The sequence below is a fragment of the Thalassophryne amazonica genome, chromosome 18, assembly GCF_902500255.1.
Source record: "Thalassophryne amazonica chromosome 18, fThaAma1.1, whole genome shotgun sequence".
In the NCBI taxonomy this organism is placed as follows: domain Eukaryota; kingdom Metazoa; phylum Chordata; class Actinopteri; order Batrachoidiformes; family Batrachoididae; genus Thalassophryne; species Thalassophryne amazonica.
This window is the reverse complement of record NC_047120.1, coordinates 56020906-56036492: the sequence shown is the minus strand read 5'-3', so window position 1 is coordinate 56036492 and position 15587 is coordinate 56020906. Positions and strand designations below refer to the sequence as shown.

Here is a 15587-nt window from a genome sequence, read left to right as displayed (position 1 = left end):
AAAATCAAGTTTATTCTATTGTAAAATAGATTAATAAATGTCAGGGTTAAGTTTAGAATATGATAGTTCTACTTTTTGTCCTTTTTTTTGCTGATAGCCAGTGACTTGTAAATGTCAGAGTTGAGAATATGAAGTATACTATATATATATATATATATATACACACACACACACATACATACATACATATTAGGTCTTTAATATGGTTAAAACCTTTAAAAATAATGAAAAGCTTAAATTGTTTATTGAATTAATATAAATAGACAAAATGTATCACCAGATTTAAAATTGATCATTCGTCCCATTTGGCATTGTGTTCCATTTAACATGCAATTTTGGTTCACTTTGCTGTGCAAATTTGGTTCCATATGTTTTGTACCATGTACACCCCAACTATTTTCCCATAATGCCTTTTGGCGCAAGTGTCTGTTAATGCTCAAACCTTCAGAATTAGCACATTACTTTAAAAGATATGTGCAATATTTTCACTTCGTAAAAAATGGTAGAGTTAATGTCAATAAACTGTTCGGAATTAGTTGTTTTTTAGTGAAGCCATTAGTGAAAAGTGCTTTGCATTTCATGTCTCCTGCCCACTGTCTGTGTCATTGCATGTGGAAAGTAAATGACATTTTGGTTTTTTTTTTTGGCGATAACAGCCAGTAGCCGACCCGCTTCCTTCTGCTGGGGGAGGACTGAGCTCACAGCGGTCTGACTGTTGCGAAACATGCAACAGACATGAACTATCATGTATGATTTTAGGATTTATAAATGTTTTTGACCGTTAAACATTACTCACTATGCCAGCAAAAAAATGTTAGCGGACTGAAAGTTAACAGAACTAAATTTAGCGAAACGTAATTGGTCCACTGATGGTTTTCATAATTAACTGAAAAGCTAATCCGCTCAATTTTGTTTAAATAATTATTGCACACTTTCTGTAAATACTAGAAACTTGATTTCACTTCTTGAATATCACTGTGTTTGTCTGCTGTAACTGAAATTTCTGATCCAGACAACCAATGATTTATAAAGGAAAATCATGGAAATCATCAGGGGTGCCAAAACTTTTGCATACAACTGTACATACACACACACACACACACATATATATATATATATATATATATATATATATATATATATATATATATATATATATATATATATATATATATATATATATATATATATATATATATATATATATATATATATATATATATATATATATAAAGTATTTGGTCAGTGTTCCCAGAGGTCATGTGTTTGCAATTGTTTTCTATATAAAACATAACTTGTATTTTCTGTAGGTATGGATCATAATTATAATCTTCACTGCATGAATGACTACCTGCTTAGCATCAACTGCTCCCTGCAGTTTCTACCAGAATGCCACACCAGTTCCTACTGGCTCAAGTTTGTGGACCTACGTTCTGATGAAATAAAAGAGTTAGTCACCCTCCACTTTTTCTTCTTTCATCTTTCAGATGCTCCGGGTTAGGGGACAGCAGATTCCCCACTCTTCTTCACATGATCCACCTTGCCTACACTCACTTCTTCACCTCTCTATGTCACTCTTCTTTACTTTAACCTGTTGTTCCCAAATATTTAAACTCATCAACTTTCTTCTAAATCGTGCAAGTGTCAGGGCACCTAAAGTTTGTAACCTAAGTGTTTGTAACCAAATGGCTCGGCCCTTTGATGTTCGACTCTCAGGACCCCTGTGAACTAAGGAGCCCAACCAAGCCTCCTGATAAAGTCTGTGTGTGTGTGTGTGTGTGTATGTGAATGTTTTCAGTGAAATAAAGTGACATGCATTTGCATTGTTGAAATGTGAAAATTGTCACTTTCTCTTGCCCCGCACAATTTCCACAACACACTCACCGCTACATCTGACTCACTTGAGAAATTTTTCACCTCCACCTCACAACCCAGTGTGGGGCATATGTACTGATGACATTCATCACTATCAATTTACAGCTTCACACTCTCTCTTCTCACAGCCAATACACTGTTAATATACCCATCCTTCTGGATGATCCCTACACCATTTCTCCTCCCAGGCACATCATGGTAGTACATATTGAATACATCTCTCATGTTCTTGGCCTTACTCCCCTTCCACGTTTCACTTGTACATACAACATGTAATCTCCATCAAATCAGGCAACTCTCTCATCTCACCAACTATAATGCCAGTATTCACAGTAGCAACTCTCAACTCTATGCCTCTACCCTTCTTCCTCTACCACTGACTCCAGACATGCCTTTCCACTTCTCCTTTCCATCCAAAAATATCATTCTGCATGTACAAGCTATTGCATTCGTAGTACAGGTACCAAGCCCAGAAAAGGCTGGAAGGGTTTTATGCCAGATATTCTTCCAGATATGATCCTTCCAGTCATGAGGGGCTTGGTAACCGTACTGACAATACACAAGTTTGTAGATGGGTGACATTCTTTTTATTGAATAATTAACCACACCTTACATGGAATGACTATATCATGTTTAATTACTGTTTCACCTCTCTTCACTGTCCAGATACGTGTGCATGCTGTCAAACAAGAACAGGGATCATTTCTGCTCTGTGAACATTTCCAGCCAAACTCCAGATGAGCAAGATTATTCAGAGAATTTTGGGGACACAGACAAATTTGGAATCTCTCTCTGTCATAATAAAAGGAATGGATCTGTGAACTGTACACAACTGAATGACAAATACTACCCAAAGAATCACAGTAAGAATATAATAATGTGTTTATATACAACATTAAGTTCTAACTTTACAAGGTCGCTTTAAGGACGGCCCCACAGCCGCTGGGGGCCATCCTTAAAGCGACAGTAACACTCCTTATTCTCTACCAAGCCCGTAACATTTTCACCGAAAGCCAGATAAATTTTTCTAATGGTTTCCAGCTGCCAGTCTCTAACAGTTTCTGAAAAAATTCTGATGGAAAAAAAGCCCAAATCATTCCGCCATTTCCTGACAATGAAAATCTGCTGAGGGGCTGGACCACTCCTCACTCAAAGCCTGCTCACAAGTGAATGACGCAACCGACAGGCGTGGAAAAACTCACGCATTTGCACGAGGGTTCAAGCTTGTCTGACGCAATCACACGTGATTCAAATCCATATGGTTTTTGAAAAAAATAAGATTGGATACTTTCCTAATAGACCTCATATCCTGATTTTTATTGCTTTAATGTGTGTTATTCTCAGTTAAACCACTCGCACCGTGCTGCCTCAACGTTACCTACAACGCAAGTCAGTATCACTTCACCTGGAACAGCAGCTATGAGGAATACCTTCCTTCATTCTATCTGTACTACGACCTGATGTACCAGATGCAATATTACAGAAAAGGAGAAAATGACCATGTAAGTCAAATGTTCACATGCAAAGAATTAGATTGCTGACTGCTGACTGGAATAAACATTTAGAGGACCGCTTTTTTGAGACTGATAAAGGTCTGCGGCAGACAATATTACTTATAGACCCCCCCAAAAAAGGATAAGATTTTCCAGCTTTAATTCAGAAACTGCAGTTCAGAACCAGGCACTATTACTGAAAAGCCATAGGTGCTGGGCATTTAAATTACATTTAACTTTGGCCTTGAGGAAGACCTGGAAGAGGTCACTAAAAAGTTGTAAATGGCATATTGGCAGACATTAAAGGCTTTGTGAGAAGACGTACCTCAATTAGCGCATATTTTTGGCAAATAAAATTCTACACAAGACCCTCGAGGTATTTGCAGAGCAGAAATAATCACTCTTCAATTTGGACTCATTCTTCTTATAACGATAATCCAGGGTCGATTAGTTAGTTAATGTTGTAGGTGTACACAGCCAATGTTAGCTTTAGATAGCTATGGGTAGATACCGTAGTTCAATGCTAACTTGAGGCTAAATTTAGAAAGGGGAGAGTCCACTAGACCTAGGGTTCACTGGTCCTAACTAGAGTCACTCTAGTCCTAACCTCTTTATATTATTTGTTGGTGTATATTACAACCCCAAACTGATTTTAAAGTTTACAAATAAATGTAATACTTTCAACTAGCTAACAAACCAGATCCAGTTTTGTTCAATTTCCAAAAATAAAACATTATTCTGTCGACATAGTGTTTTGTAATGACAGTGTTTTGTTATTACCCATTATGCATTGCCTCACTTCACAATGGTGCATGTGCACAAAATCGTTGGAAGAGTGCCGGTTTGGTGACCTTCTCTTTATTTGTTCTTTCCTTGAGTATTTGAGCAAAAACGCAGAGGAAAAAAAAGTTATTGATGGTTTTAGTTTGCCGAGCTAAGGGTCCCTTAAACTTTGGTGATCATAGCATAGTCATATTAATGAAAGCTGTCATAATATTAGAGTTGAAAATATAAATCTACATAGGGATAAACACAAACCAGAACTCTCTCCCTGCTCATAGTGCCACACTACCTTGTCTCAGGAAAATGGGGTACTTTTCGTGATGCGTTTTTTATTTTATTTTACTATTTAAAATCCTCCTCCTTCTCCTAACTCTAACCATAACATGGCTCCCTCACTCTCACGAGCACCACTAGCTCATCTTATGGCAAGCTAAAAGTGAACACACTAGTTTTGGCCGAACAACTAACCAGTTTCTGGGTATTCTGTGTTAGTACGCACCCATGGCCGATGTGCTTGATGAATTCCTGCTCAAAAGTAGTTCCCAGACTTGCGATGACAGTGCGTTTTCACGGGTAACAAAAACATCAGTATATTTGGCACAAGAACTTGTGTATCTCGTGTTTTTACGCCTAAATGATTGTAAGTCAATACTCACAGTCATCCAGCACCATCTTCTCATGTCGGCAAATTCAGCGCTGAGTCAGGTGAAAGTAGTCCGGCGAGCTATCCCACAATGCCAAAATAGCAGAGATGTCACTCCAACGAGAGCGGCACACTGAGCAGGGTGCGTGCCTCCCTTCCCCGAACCATAACTCCCACCCTCCCTGGAACCCCCATCACCACGCATTTCATGTCCCTGTCACAAAAAGCGCCTCATTTTTGTGATGATATCACAAACCCATAGATGAATTGACTTTTCGTAATGCATCATGAACTGCCATGAGACTGGCCCGTAGGCCGAGACAACAGTGAGAGACCTGTCCCCAACCCGAAGGCGTATGGACGCGACCCTCTCGTTCACCGGAGGTGAGCCCGACTATCTCTAGTCGGTATCTCTCAACCTCCCGCACAAGCTCAGGCTCCCCCCCCCCCCAGCGAGGTGACATTTCACGTCCCAACAACCAGGGGCTGTGAGCACGGACTGGGCCACCGGGCCAACCGCCCTCGACCGCCACCCAATCCTCTCTGCACCCAACCCCCATGGCCCCCTCTGCAGGTGGTGAACCCACACGAGGGCGGGCCCACGTCACTCTTTCAGGCTGAGCCCAGCCAGGCCCCATGGGCTAAGGCCCGACCACCAGGCGCTCGCGGGCGAGCCCCAACCCCAGGCCTGGCTCCAGGGTGGGGCCACGGCTCCGCCATACCGGGCGATGTCTCGGTCCTTGATTTTTTACTGGTCATGGGAGCTTCTGAACTGCCCTTAGTCTGACCCATCACCTAGGACCTGTTTGCCTTGGGAAACCCTACAAGGGGCACAAAGCCCCCGACAACACACACACACACATATATATATATATATATATATATATATATACACACACACACATGTGTATGTGTGTGCTTTTACATATATTTGATTAAATAGACTAATCACTTTTTCATCAAACTATGTTTTTTAACTATAAATTTGCAGTGTTGTGATACTGACTGAACAACTGGTTTTAGAAGTATGCGACAGATGGTCCCCACAATGGTAATGTTACACCCAATTCTACAATATTGACTTTTTGCAGGCAAAACCACTTCAACTGGACAAAATCAACTTCTCTTTGGCGGAGACCCATTTGGAACCAAACACAGAGTATGCTGTGAGGGTGCGCTCCAGTCCTAATCAGGCATACTACATGGGAGAGTGGAGTGACTGGTCACCTGAACTCCAATGGAAGACAAAAGCAGCTGTACATGGTAAACGTCTTTCAAAACAGAGAAAATCTACATATACACAAGTGTAAACCAGTATATCTACATCAACTTTTCTTCAAAAGTACACTTGTGTGCAGCAGTAGCACATACGGGGCTAATTTGTATTCTGTCATATGTGTGTGTGTGTATATATATTGCTTGAACGGTTTCGATCCAATTTGATCCAACCTTAGTGGAATATCTGAGGGTCAGCCAAGGAGAAAGGTCAAATGTTTGCCCCAATACTGTTGTATAGGGGTATTTATAATGGTTATGTGAAATACTAATATGAAGTTAAATATTAGCATTTTATCTGTTACATGACTTTGACATTGTGTGACCCCGAAAAGTCAAACTCATTTAATTGGCTATTTGGAGAAAACTTTTAACGATACAGCTATACTGACCGTGAAACACTAACATGACACCAAAGATCACTGTTATGTGTCGGACGCAGCTCGGAGAACCGACCAGCGTTTGAAGGACCCAGTATGAAATAAGCAGAGCACGGTACAAAGGCTAACTGAATTTAATACATAACAGTGATAATATAATAACAAAAAGGTGCGGTCTGGCGTGGTGCGCTCCCAGCAGCGCTAACGGTCCGGAGCCAGAAGCTGTTTCGGACCCAAGGACCCCGCCGACACCCCCCAGGTGGCCGCAACAACCGAGTCTGTGAAAGAAGGAACCATTAAGTGAGTCCACACTCTACACACAGAACACTTAAAGGTGTACAAACAGCAAACACTTCCTGGCTTGATTACTGATCAGCTTCCCAACCTGCAGGCATGGAACATCCAGTTCACAAAACTCCACTGCAGTGGAAGCCGATACATGACTAACATACAGCTCAATATAATAAAGGTGTGAGGGACACCACATTTACTGACTGTATAACTGTTAGTCACAAAATCTAACATACCTCAGGAAGTGTGCTGACGAGCGTGAGACGTCACCCCCTCCTCTTTCACAGACTGTGCATCAAACCTGGACGTTCTCAGCATCCGCTGCTGATGAGATGGCTCCCGAGACGACGATCTCACCCGTCTGGTCACAAGGTCGAGTCTCTGGCAAATACACACTGTGCACTCCAGTCTTAAATGCCAACATGTTCCAATCCATCCAGATGCACCACAGCTGTGAGTCCTGACGAGTCGCAAGTGATCAGGGTGAGGTCCTGACAGCCTCAGCAACACAGCCACTCAGTCCCAAACGCAAGCCACCTGGGAGGAAAACCAAAAAACAGAAACAAACCGGCAGCCAGGCCCCCCCAGCCATATAACAATCACCTTTGTTTTAGTTACATAACCTTTCACTTTGGCTGAACCTGAAGTGTCAGTCCAATTTAGAATGACCATTTCAAGGAACTGATTAAAGCTACACCTACATATGGTTACTATAAAAGACGAATATGAATATGGAATGTGAAACTCGCGGTTATACCTCTTGTTGCCAATCCGTTTGGAGTCTACATAAATTAAACATGGTAGAAGGGTTGTGTTTAAGTCGAGGATAAAGTGTTACAGTTTTGACCAGAACTACTCAAATGTCAACACGACACAGAAGCATGTATTTACGCATCACAAAATAATAATTTGCAAGAATCTGTGTATCAAACATGTAAGGCATGGGCGTTCCAAATCATTTTAACTGCATGATCTCCCACACAGATGAGCCACCAGTAACACTTGATTCAAGCAAAAAGGTTTTGATCACCTTGTGTGTGATGGCACCAATTATCTTAATTCTGTGCTATGCTCCTGTGAAAAAGTAAGTTTTCACTTCATATAAAAGCTCACAGAAACAGTGCAATTTACAACAACCAAGAAGAACTGTAATTGCAGTTGTCATGATTTCAGGTGGCGGAAACGGGACTTCATCCCAACTCCAACACCCTATTTCCAGTCCCTCTACAGCGACTGTCAGGGAGACTTCAGGGTAAGTATCAGGCGTGGCACAAACTGTAGGACACAACTGCAAACTCACACGACTGATAGAGTTCAAAAGGGATTTAATTGGCTCAACAGGCAGGTAGTCGGTACACGTGTGGTCCAACAGTGTGGCAGAGGTAGCAGGCAGACAAACAGAGGCGTAGTCAAAAGCAGGCACAGGTCAAAATACACAGCGTAAGGGCAATCAGAGGCAAGACAAAACTCGAGATCAAAAACAGGCAAGGTCAAAATACTGATAAGCTGGCCAAAACAAGATGTGAGACAGAGGCTGGAAAGTGACAAAGTCAACAATCTGGCGGTGAGCTGTGAGACTGTGAGGACTTAAATAACTGGTGGTGTAATCAGCTAAACAAGATGCAGGTGTCAGAGAAAGTTCTGGAAGGGGCGTGACCGGGGAAGACAAAGACTGTGCACAGTGAGAGGAAAGTGAAGGCAGGAAAACACAGAGTGGAGTGATGAAAGAGACAAAGACACGTGAGCAGGTGCAAGAGTGGAAGTGGAAGAAAACACAGTGCAAAAAGAGTCATAGTGACAGACAAAGACACAAGAGCTGGTGCAGGGGCAATCAAAACAGAAACCATGGACAGAATAAAATGCAACTATAACCAGGATCAGGAACCGAACATGAACATGAGAACTGAAAACAAAATCTGACATTAAAACATAACTGAAATCACAAATGAGATGAGCAAAAATAAACTACTGACAAACAGAGAATAAACAAACCAGATGACTACAGAATAATGCAATTAATGAAACAAGATAACTGATAAACAGAAGGTGCAATAAATAACAAATTGAACATAACAGAAAAGAAGCACTGAAAATAAATAGTAACAAAACCACAATATAATAAATGTGATAAACAGAATGAACCTAAGACTAAAGCAACTAAGGGACCAAAAGTGAAAGCAAATAATAAACAATAAAGCAAAACTAAATACGTGGCAAGCCCATGATACATCAAAAATAAATAAAAACAAGACAAAACATAACTGAAGCATGACGATGGCAACCTGATATCATAAATAAAACACAAGATTCAGGACATGAACCCATCATGGGCAGGAACATGACAGTAAGTGTAGATGGAGTGATTCCTGACACATAAATGACCTTGTGACGATGTCCCTGTGATTACAGAAGTGGGTGGTCATACCAGAAAACACAGCAGATGTGCTAAAAGCAGAGGAGACTCTCCAAATTGATGCCCTGTCCAAGTGTGTGGACATCCAGGAAGACTGCTCGCATCAGTTTAACCATGACCTGGTCAAGAAGAGCTACTACGTCAACACAACTGACCCCGCATCTGCTCCTTTTCCTTCGAGCATCTATTACGTTGGGAGCACCTCAGCGCCAGGAAATTCAACAGCGAGTTCCACCCTCAGCTCGTGGCCAGAGAGTGTCGCCGACACAGACTCAGGCTGTTGGCTTTCCAGTGCTACATCCCTTGACAGGAATACTCCGTGGTACTGCAATGAGTACTGCACTTTAAGTACCTTCCAAAAGTCAAGTCACAAGGGTTATTCAGTAAACTGATGCCAACCATGATTCTGTCTGCCATCAGGGTTTTTCTGAATACAGTACATCCAGAAAGTATTCACAATGCTTCACTTTTTTCCACATTTTGCTGTTACAGCCGAATTTCAAATGGATGAAATTCATTTTTTCCATCAAAAAATTCTACACACAATACCCCATAATGACAATGAAAAAAAGTTTGAGATTATTGCAAATTTCTTAAAAATAAAAACTAAGAAATAGTTTAGTTTATTGTTTTTAATAAATCTGCAATAAATGAATAAATAATTTAAACTTTTCATGTCTTCATTATGGGGTGTTGTGAGTAGAATTTTGAGGGGGAAAAATGAATTTAATCCATTTTGGAATACGGCTGTAACATAACAAAATGTGGAAAAGGTGCATTGTGAATACTTTCCAGGTGCACCATACCTTCAACAAAGAGGTAGTTTTTGGCTGTTTGCCAGCAGAGTTACACAAAAAATATCAAGCTGACTTTCATGAACTTGGTGGTGCATTGGTCAGGAACAAACCCAATAAAAAAGTTGGAGCAGCTCTGGATCTCTGAAAGAAGTACTGTAAATGTACTTTTCCCCCCAAATGTTGATATAGTATTTTCTTCCAAAAAAACAAAAACAAAACACACACACACACGTCTCCCACAGTGATGTCCTTTACAGAACCATAGGCTCATTGATGTTGCTGGTTATCTGTGTATTACTGGCCTTGGCAGAATTCTATGCTCGACTAACTTCACTTCTAGATGTGTATTTGAAGAAATCCACGGGTTGGTACATTGTAGCTGAAAATTCAATTTATTGCTGGAGGTACATAGAAGGGCATCACTTCTAAACAAATTAATGCATCTGTCCAGTTTAATAATTAACTGTCTCATTTATGTAACAGGACTCTAAGTATGCAACAGCTTAGGTGATTTATATTGTGAGAAAATTCATTTCTTGTTGTCATCTTAAATTGTGCTTTTTTCTTCTTTATTTTTGAGAATTGCTTTTCCTTGTAATAAAGGAAATAGAGATTTTGTAGTTTTATTTACGTGAACACTTACATGAACAAAGCACCATAAAGTCTGATACAGAAGTAAAGTCTACCTGCATCAGTCAATGTGGCCATTTGATTTATTCCATAGCAAACACTCTGAATAACAAAAAGACAGCAGATTCTATCATATATTACAGAATAGAAAACCTGGGAAAGAGAATTAGACAGAGTCAACTACAGACAACAATATAGAAGTGCCATTCATTATATAGCGACAATGACGACAACAAAAAAGGAATCAGTCTTCACCTATATGATGGGAAATTTTTTTTGTTTGTGCTTAAACTCCTTTTTTCATATTCTACCATTTTGGATTGAAAAAGGCAACATAAATAGGTAGTGTTACTATGACGCTCCAGTTGGCTTTAATGAAGCTAAAGAATTATAGTCAACAACCATTTGTACGAGTAAACCATCCTTTCTAATTTGTCTGTGCAAAAAAAAAAAAAAAAATCATCCAATACATAATTTTTTTTTAAAAATCATGCCTGGGCACAGGCATAAAATTTTCTGATTAATTGGTTTATTAGGCAAACAAGCTGACCACATTTACATATGAAACACACAGACCAGGGCAGCGCAGTCTCGTTTGGGGGCGGGCGCTAAAGGGGTAAAATATAACATATATGATGTCATTTCTCTACTTCTGGGGACAGAAACATGGCACTTTCTCTGAGTTTTTAGGCAAATTACACACAAACAATGTGAAAATGCAAAGAAAAAGTAACAATGTGGTGGAAAGCGGACATGTGTTGTGGTTTGTTTATGACCCGGAGCACAAACGTGTTGAGGCGGTTGTGCAGGCGAAAGAACGCAGCTACTCTGTTTAACTGTGTAGGCTAACACTTACCGACACGTCATCTTCCATTTGCCTAGTCTTGCCTTCTCCACTCGGAACCGAATAAAGCCTGCACTTTTTGTGACTGCTACAGTGATTGGCGCCGAAAACAAAACAGTACATCATTTTTCCGTTAGAACTGAAACCATTTTAAACCGGTAGGTCCACTAGGTGACAGCGAGTATGCTTTTAAGTTTACCGAGCCGGGCTGAATGGTTTGTGCTGAAACTCCCACACTCCGCCCAGGTTTTCACTGCCGCGTTCATGCCGGCTGTCCCCACAAATCCCAGGAAATCACGTCGGGGTTCAAACAAGACTGCACTGCCCATTTTCCCCAAACTGGAAGACCAGAGAGAGTGAGAGAAAAATCAGTCTCATTAATGCCAATTCAACTGTTTGTTGCAACATTTGGGGAAGGAAGCCCCATGAACGATAAAAGGGTTATTGAAAACAAAAACACAAAGGATCACTCACTTTATATTCAAAGCAAATTTGTGAAATGTGAATGATTTGCTTTCAGATGACACTTTGTTACTCACTTGACAAGGCAAAAGAGAAGGAGGGGAGGAACAGAAATAAAATGTTTCAGCAAATGTAAAAAAAAAAACAAATTGTGTGTAGCATTGAACATGAGGCTAAATGACAATTTCCAAGTAGTGAAAATTTGTGCATGCCTGGGATGAAATCCCAACACAGTCGATTTGTGTGGAATACGAGTAATGGCTCTGGGAAGCATTCCTGATCTTATTTGTCATTTTCATTCCAAGGGCCGTAAAATAAATAAATTGTTAGTTTGTTGTAAGTACCACAGAACAAATTCCTACAGATGTTTGACTACATAGAGTTTATCGCCGACCCCTGCTTGAAAGTCAAACATGTCTGAGCAAAACATGAACCCGTCTTAATCAATTCTGTGTTCCAAATTCATCACGTTCATCACATTGTCCAGTCAGCAATACAAACCAGTCAATGAAGGAAATCTATTAGTCAAACTGCAGTCCATCCACAAATTTAGAATAAAGACAGAATACAGAACGCTCACTCAGAGCACATATCTAAGCCGGGGTAATAATAGTTACCTTGATCAACCAACGAGGGAGAATCTTTAAATTTGGGTCTATGGGTAACATAAGGCTAGCTGATAGGGCTGGGTGAGTAAACAATCTCGAACCGGGATCAAATTTATGGCAAATTTGGTAATAAGCCTTGTAACAATTTTACTTGATATGGGCAGATCTATCACATACTTTGTGCTAGGGCTGCAACAAACGATTATTTGGATCATTGATTAAGCTGATGGGGTTTCGACACGATTAATCGATTAATCTCATTAGCGGGGAATTTTTTAAAAATGTGCCAGGGAAACTATTTTTCTCTCCTTCCATCACTTTATTTAACAACAGAACATTATTTGAAAACTTAAAATACTTGAAAATAAACAAATCGTCAAATGTCCCTTGGCTGTTGAAATATAAAATATAGAATAAAACAGTTTATAATAAAGAACAAAAATAATTATTTCAAATGGCATTGCTTTATCAAAGTGCTGAGTTGACATAAAACAACATTGAAACATATAAACGTATTGTAGCATTATTAGTTATTATTACTATTATTATTGTTGCTATTATTATTAATGTATAAATAAAATAAATTTAAAAAATTATAATTTGTAATACATTTGACTCTTTGACGACAACAAGCACTGAGCCATTAATTATTATACAGAAAACAAATGCACAAACATGCTGAAATGCCAGCAGCTTAATGCTAACTTTAACATTGAAAACGCCAGACATGCTAATGTGTTAGCATCAGCGTTAGCATAAAATACACCTATCAACTGTTTCAGAAGACCATAACAGGTCAGTTTAACATAAAAACGGTAGATATTCTTCACAGACATATGCTCTTTAGGGTTTTAGTGGGGAAAAATTAAGATAAAGCGAAATAAAACAAATGAAACCAAAGAAGCAGCAGCTCGAAGCACTCCTTTGGTTCAAGATTCAAAGCAAAGCTCAGTTGATTATACGGAAGAAACAAAACATTTGCAGTAAAACAAAGTTATTTAGCAACTAAAGACTATTAACTAGCAACTAATAACTAATGACGATGACTAAATTAGTTGACAACTATTTTAATGATTAAATTTGTAAGCGCCTTGGGGCAACTGTTTGTTGTGATTTGGCGCTATATAAAAAAAAGTTGATTGATTGATTGTTTCAGCTCTACTTTGTGCTGCCGCTCTGAGCGCTTTATGTTGAAAATTAGGGATGACCTAAACTGATTGAAGCAATTAGAATTGGACATATGTATATTTGAGTGCTTACTACCCGATAAACACTTAACACCAAATCAGTGTTTCTTCTGGCTTCTTTTCATAAAAGTTTTCGCTAGCTGGGCAAACACATGGTGCTGCTTCAACAGAGCCACAGTGTACACATTTTCGAAACATACCACTCCCTATCACTTTAAATATGCAACAAGTCTATTTTATTCACACAGATCATCAATAGCACGCGTCAGTCTGCATTAACAGCCAGCATCTGTTGTCTCGCAATATCAGTTTTAAAAACATATTGCGCTTTCCTTCGCTTCTAATGGATTGTGCATGTGATATACACACCTTACAAATAACACACAATTAACAAATAAACACTTGACATTTCAAAGATATTCAATGTCCAATATAACCACCTTTGTTTTCTATAACTGCCTTGAGCTTTTGGTAGTTTCCTGATCTGTTAATGAGCAACTTTTCCATCCAACAGCAACCACAGCCTCCCAAATGCTATTATGTTCAAACTACTTTTTTTGCAATCCTGTGAATCACTAAACTAGTATTTAGTTGTATAACCACAGTTTTTCATGATTTCTTCACATCTGCGAGGCATTAATTTTGTTGGTTTGGAACCAAGATTTTGCTCGGTTACTAGTGTGCTTGGGGTCATTGTCTTGTTGAAACACCCATTTCAAGGGCATGTCCTCTTCAGCATAAGGCAACATGACCTCTTCAAGTATTTTGACATATCCAAACTGATCCATGATACCTGGTATGTGATATATAGGCCCAACACCATAGTAGGAGAAACATGCCCATATCATGATGCTTGCACCACCATGCTTCACTGTCTTCACTGTGAACTGTGGCTTGAATTCAGAGTTTGGGGGTCATCTCACAAACTGTCTGCGGCCCTTGGACCCAAAAAGAACAATTTTACTCTCATCAGTCCACAAAATATTCCTCCATTTCTCTTTAGGCCAGTTGATGTGTTCTTTGGCAAATTGTAACCTCTTCTGCACGTCTTTTATTTAACAGAGGGACTTTGCGGGGGATTCTTGCAAATAAATTAGCTTCACACAGGCGTCTTCTAACTGTCACAGCACTTACAGGTAACTCCAGACTGTCTTTGATCGTCCTGGAGCTGATCAATGGGTGAGCCTTTGCCAGTCTGGTTCTTGTATCCATTTTGATGGTTGTTTTCCATTTTCTTCCAAGCGTCTCTGGGTTTTTTTTTTTTTTTGGTCCATTTCAAAGCATTGGAGATCATTGTAGATGAACAGCCTATAATGTTTTGCACCTGTGTATAAGTTTTCCCCTCTCCAATCAACTTTTTAATCAAACTACGCTGTTCTTCTGAACAATGTCTTGAATGTCCCATTTTCCTCAGGCTTTCAAAGAGAAAAGCCTGTTCAACAGGTGCTGGCTTCATCCTTACATAGGTGACACCTGATTCATACCTGTTTGTTCCACAAAATTGATGAACTCACTGACTGAATGCCACACTACTATTATTGTGAACACCCCCTTTTCTACTTTTTTTTTTTTTTGAAACTAATAGCCCAATTTCATAGCCTTAACAGTGTGCATATCGTGAATGCTTGGTCTTGTTGGATTTGTGAGAATCTACTGAATCTACTGGTACCTTGTTTCCCATGTAACAATAAGAAATATACTCAAAACCTGGATTAATCTTTTTAGTCACATATCACTACTATTATTCTGAACACTACTGTATATAAATGAAATCCTCTTGAATGCTGGGACAGGCTCCAGCGTCCTTGACCTTTAACTAGAATAAGCAGGGAAGACAGATGACGTCCTCCGATTCCATTTTGCATTCTTCAGTCTGATGTCCAGGCCACCATGGGTCTTTAATCTT

At 39.6% G+C, this 15587-nt stretch overlaps 1 protein-coding gene across 1 annotated transcript; it reads left to right on the top strand.

The window, feature by feature from the left end:
- The first annotated feature begins 2147 nt into the window (after positions 1-2147).
- LOC117530976 (interleukin-21 receptor) lies at positions 2148-9668 on the top strand. Its single transcript, XM_034193956.1, has 6 exons — positions 2148-2738; positions 3220-3377; positions 5886-6057; positions 7725-7824; positions 7914-7992; positions 9150-9668. The coding sequence occupies exons 1-6, from the start codon at positions 2552-2554 to the stop codon at positions 9543-9545; spliced, it is 1092 nt and encodes a 363-aa protein (XP_034049847.1). The 5' UTR covers positions 2148-2551; the 3' UTR covers positions 9546-9668.
- The last annotated feature ends 5919 nt before the right edge of the window (positions 9669-15587 follow it).

Coding starts and splice junctions, on each gene's coding strand:
- LOC117530976 (XM_034193956.1), top strand. CDS start 2,552: ATGCTGTCAAACAAGAACAGGGATCATTTCTGCTCTGTGAACATTTCC. Junction 2,739..3,219: donor ATACTACCCAAAGAATCACA/GTAAGAATATAA, acceptor TGTTATTCTCAG/TTAAACCACTCGCACCGTGC. Junction 7,993..9,149: donor ACTGTCAGGGAGACTTCAGG/GTAAGTATCAGG, acceptor CTGTGATTACAG/AAGTGGGTGGTCATACCAGA.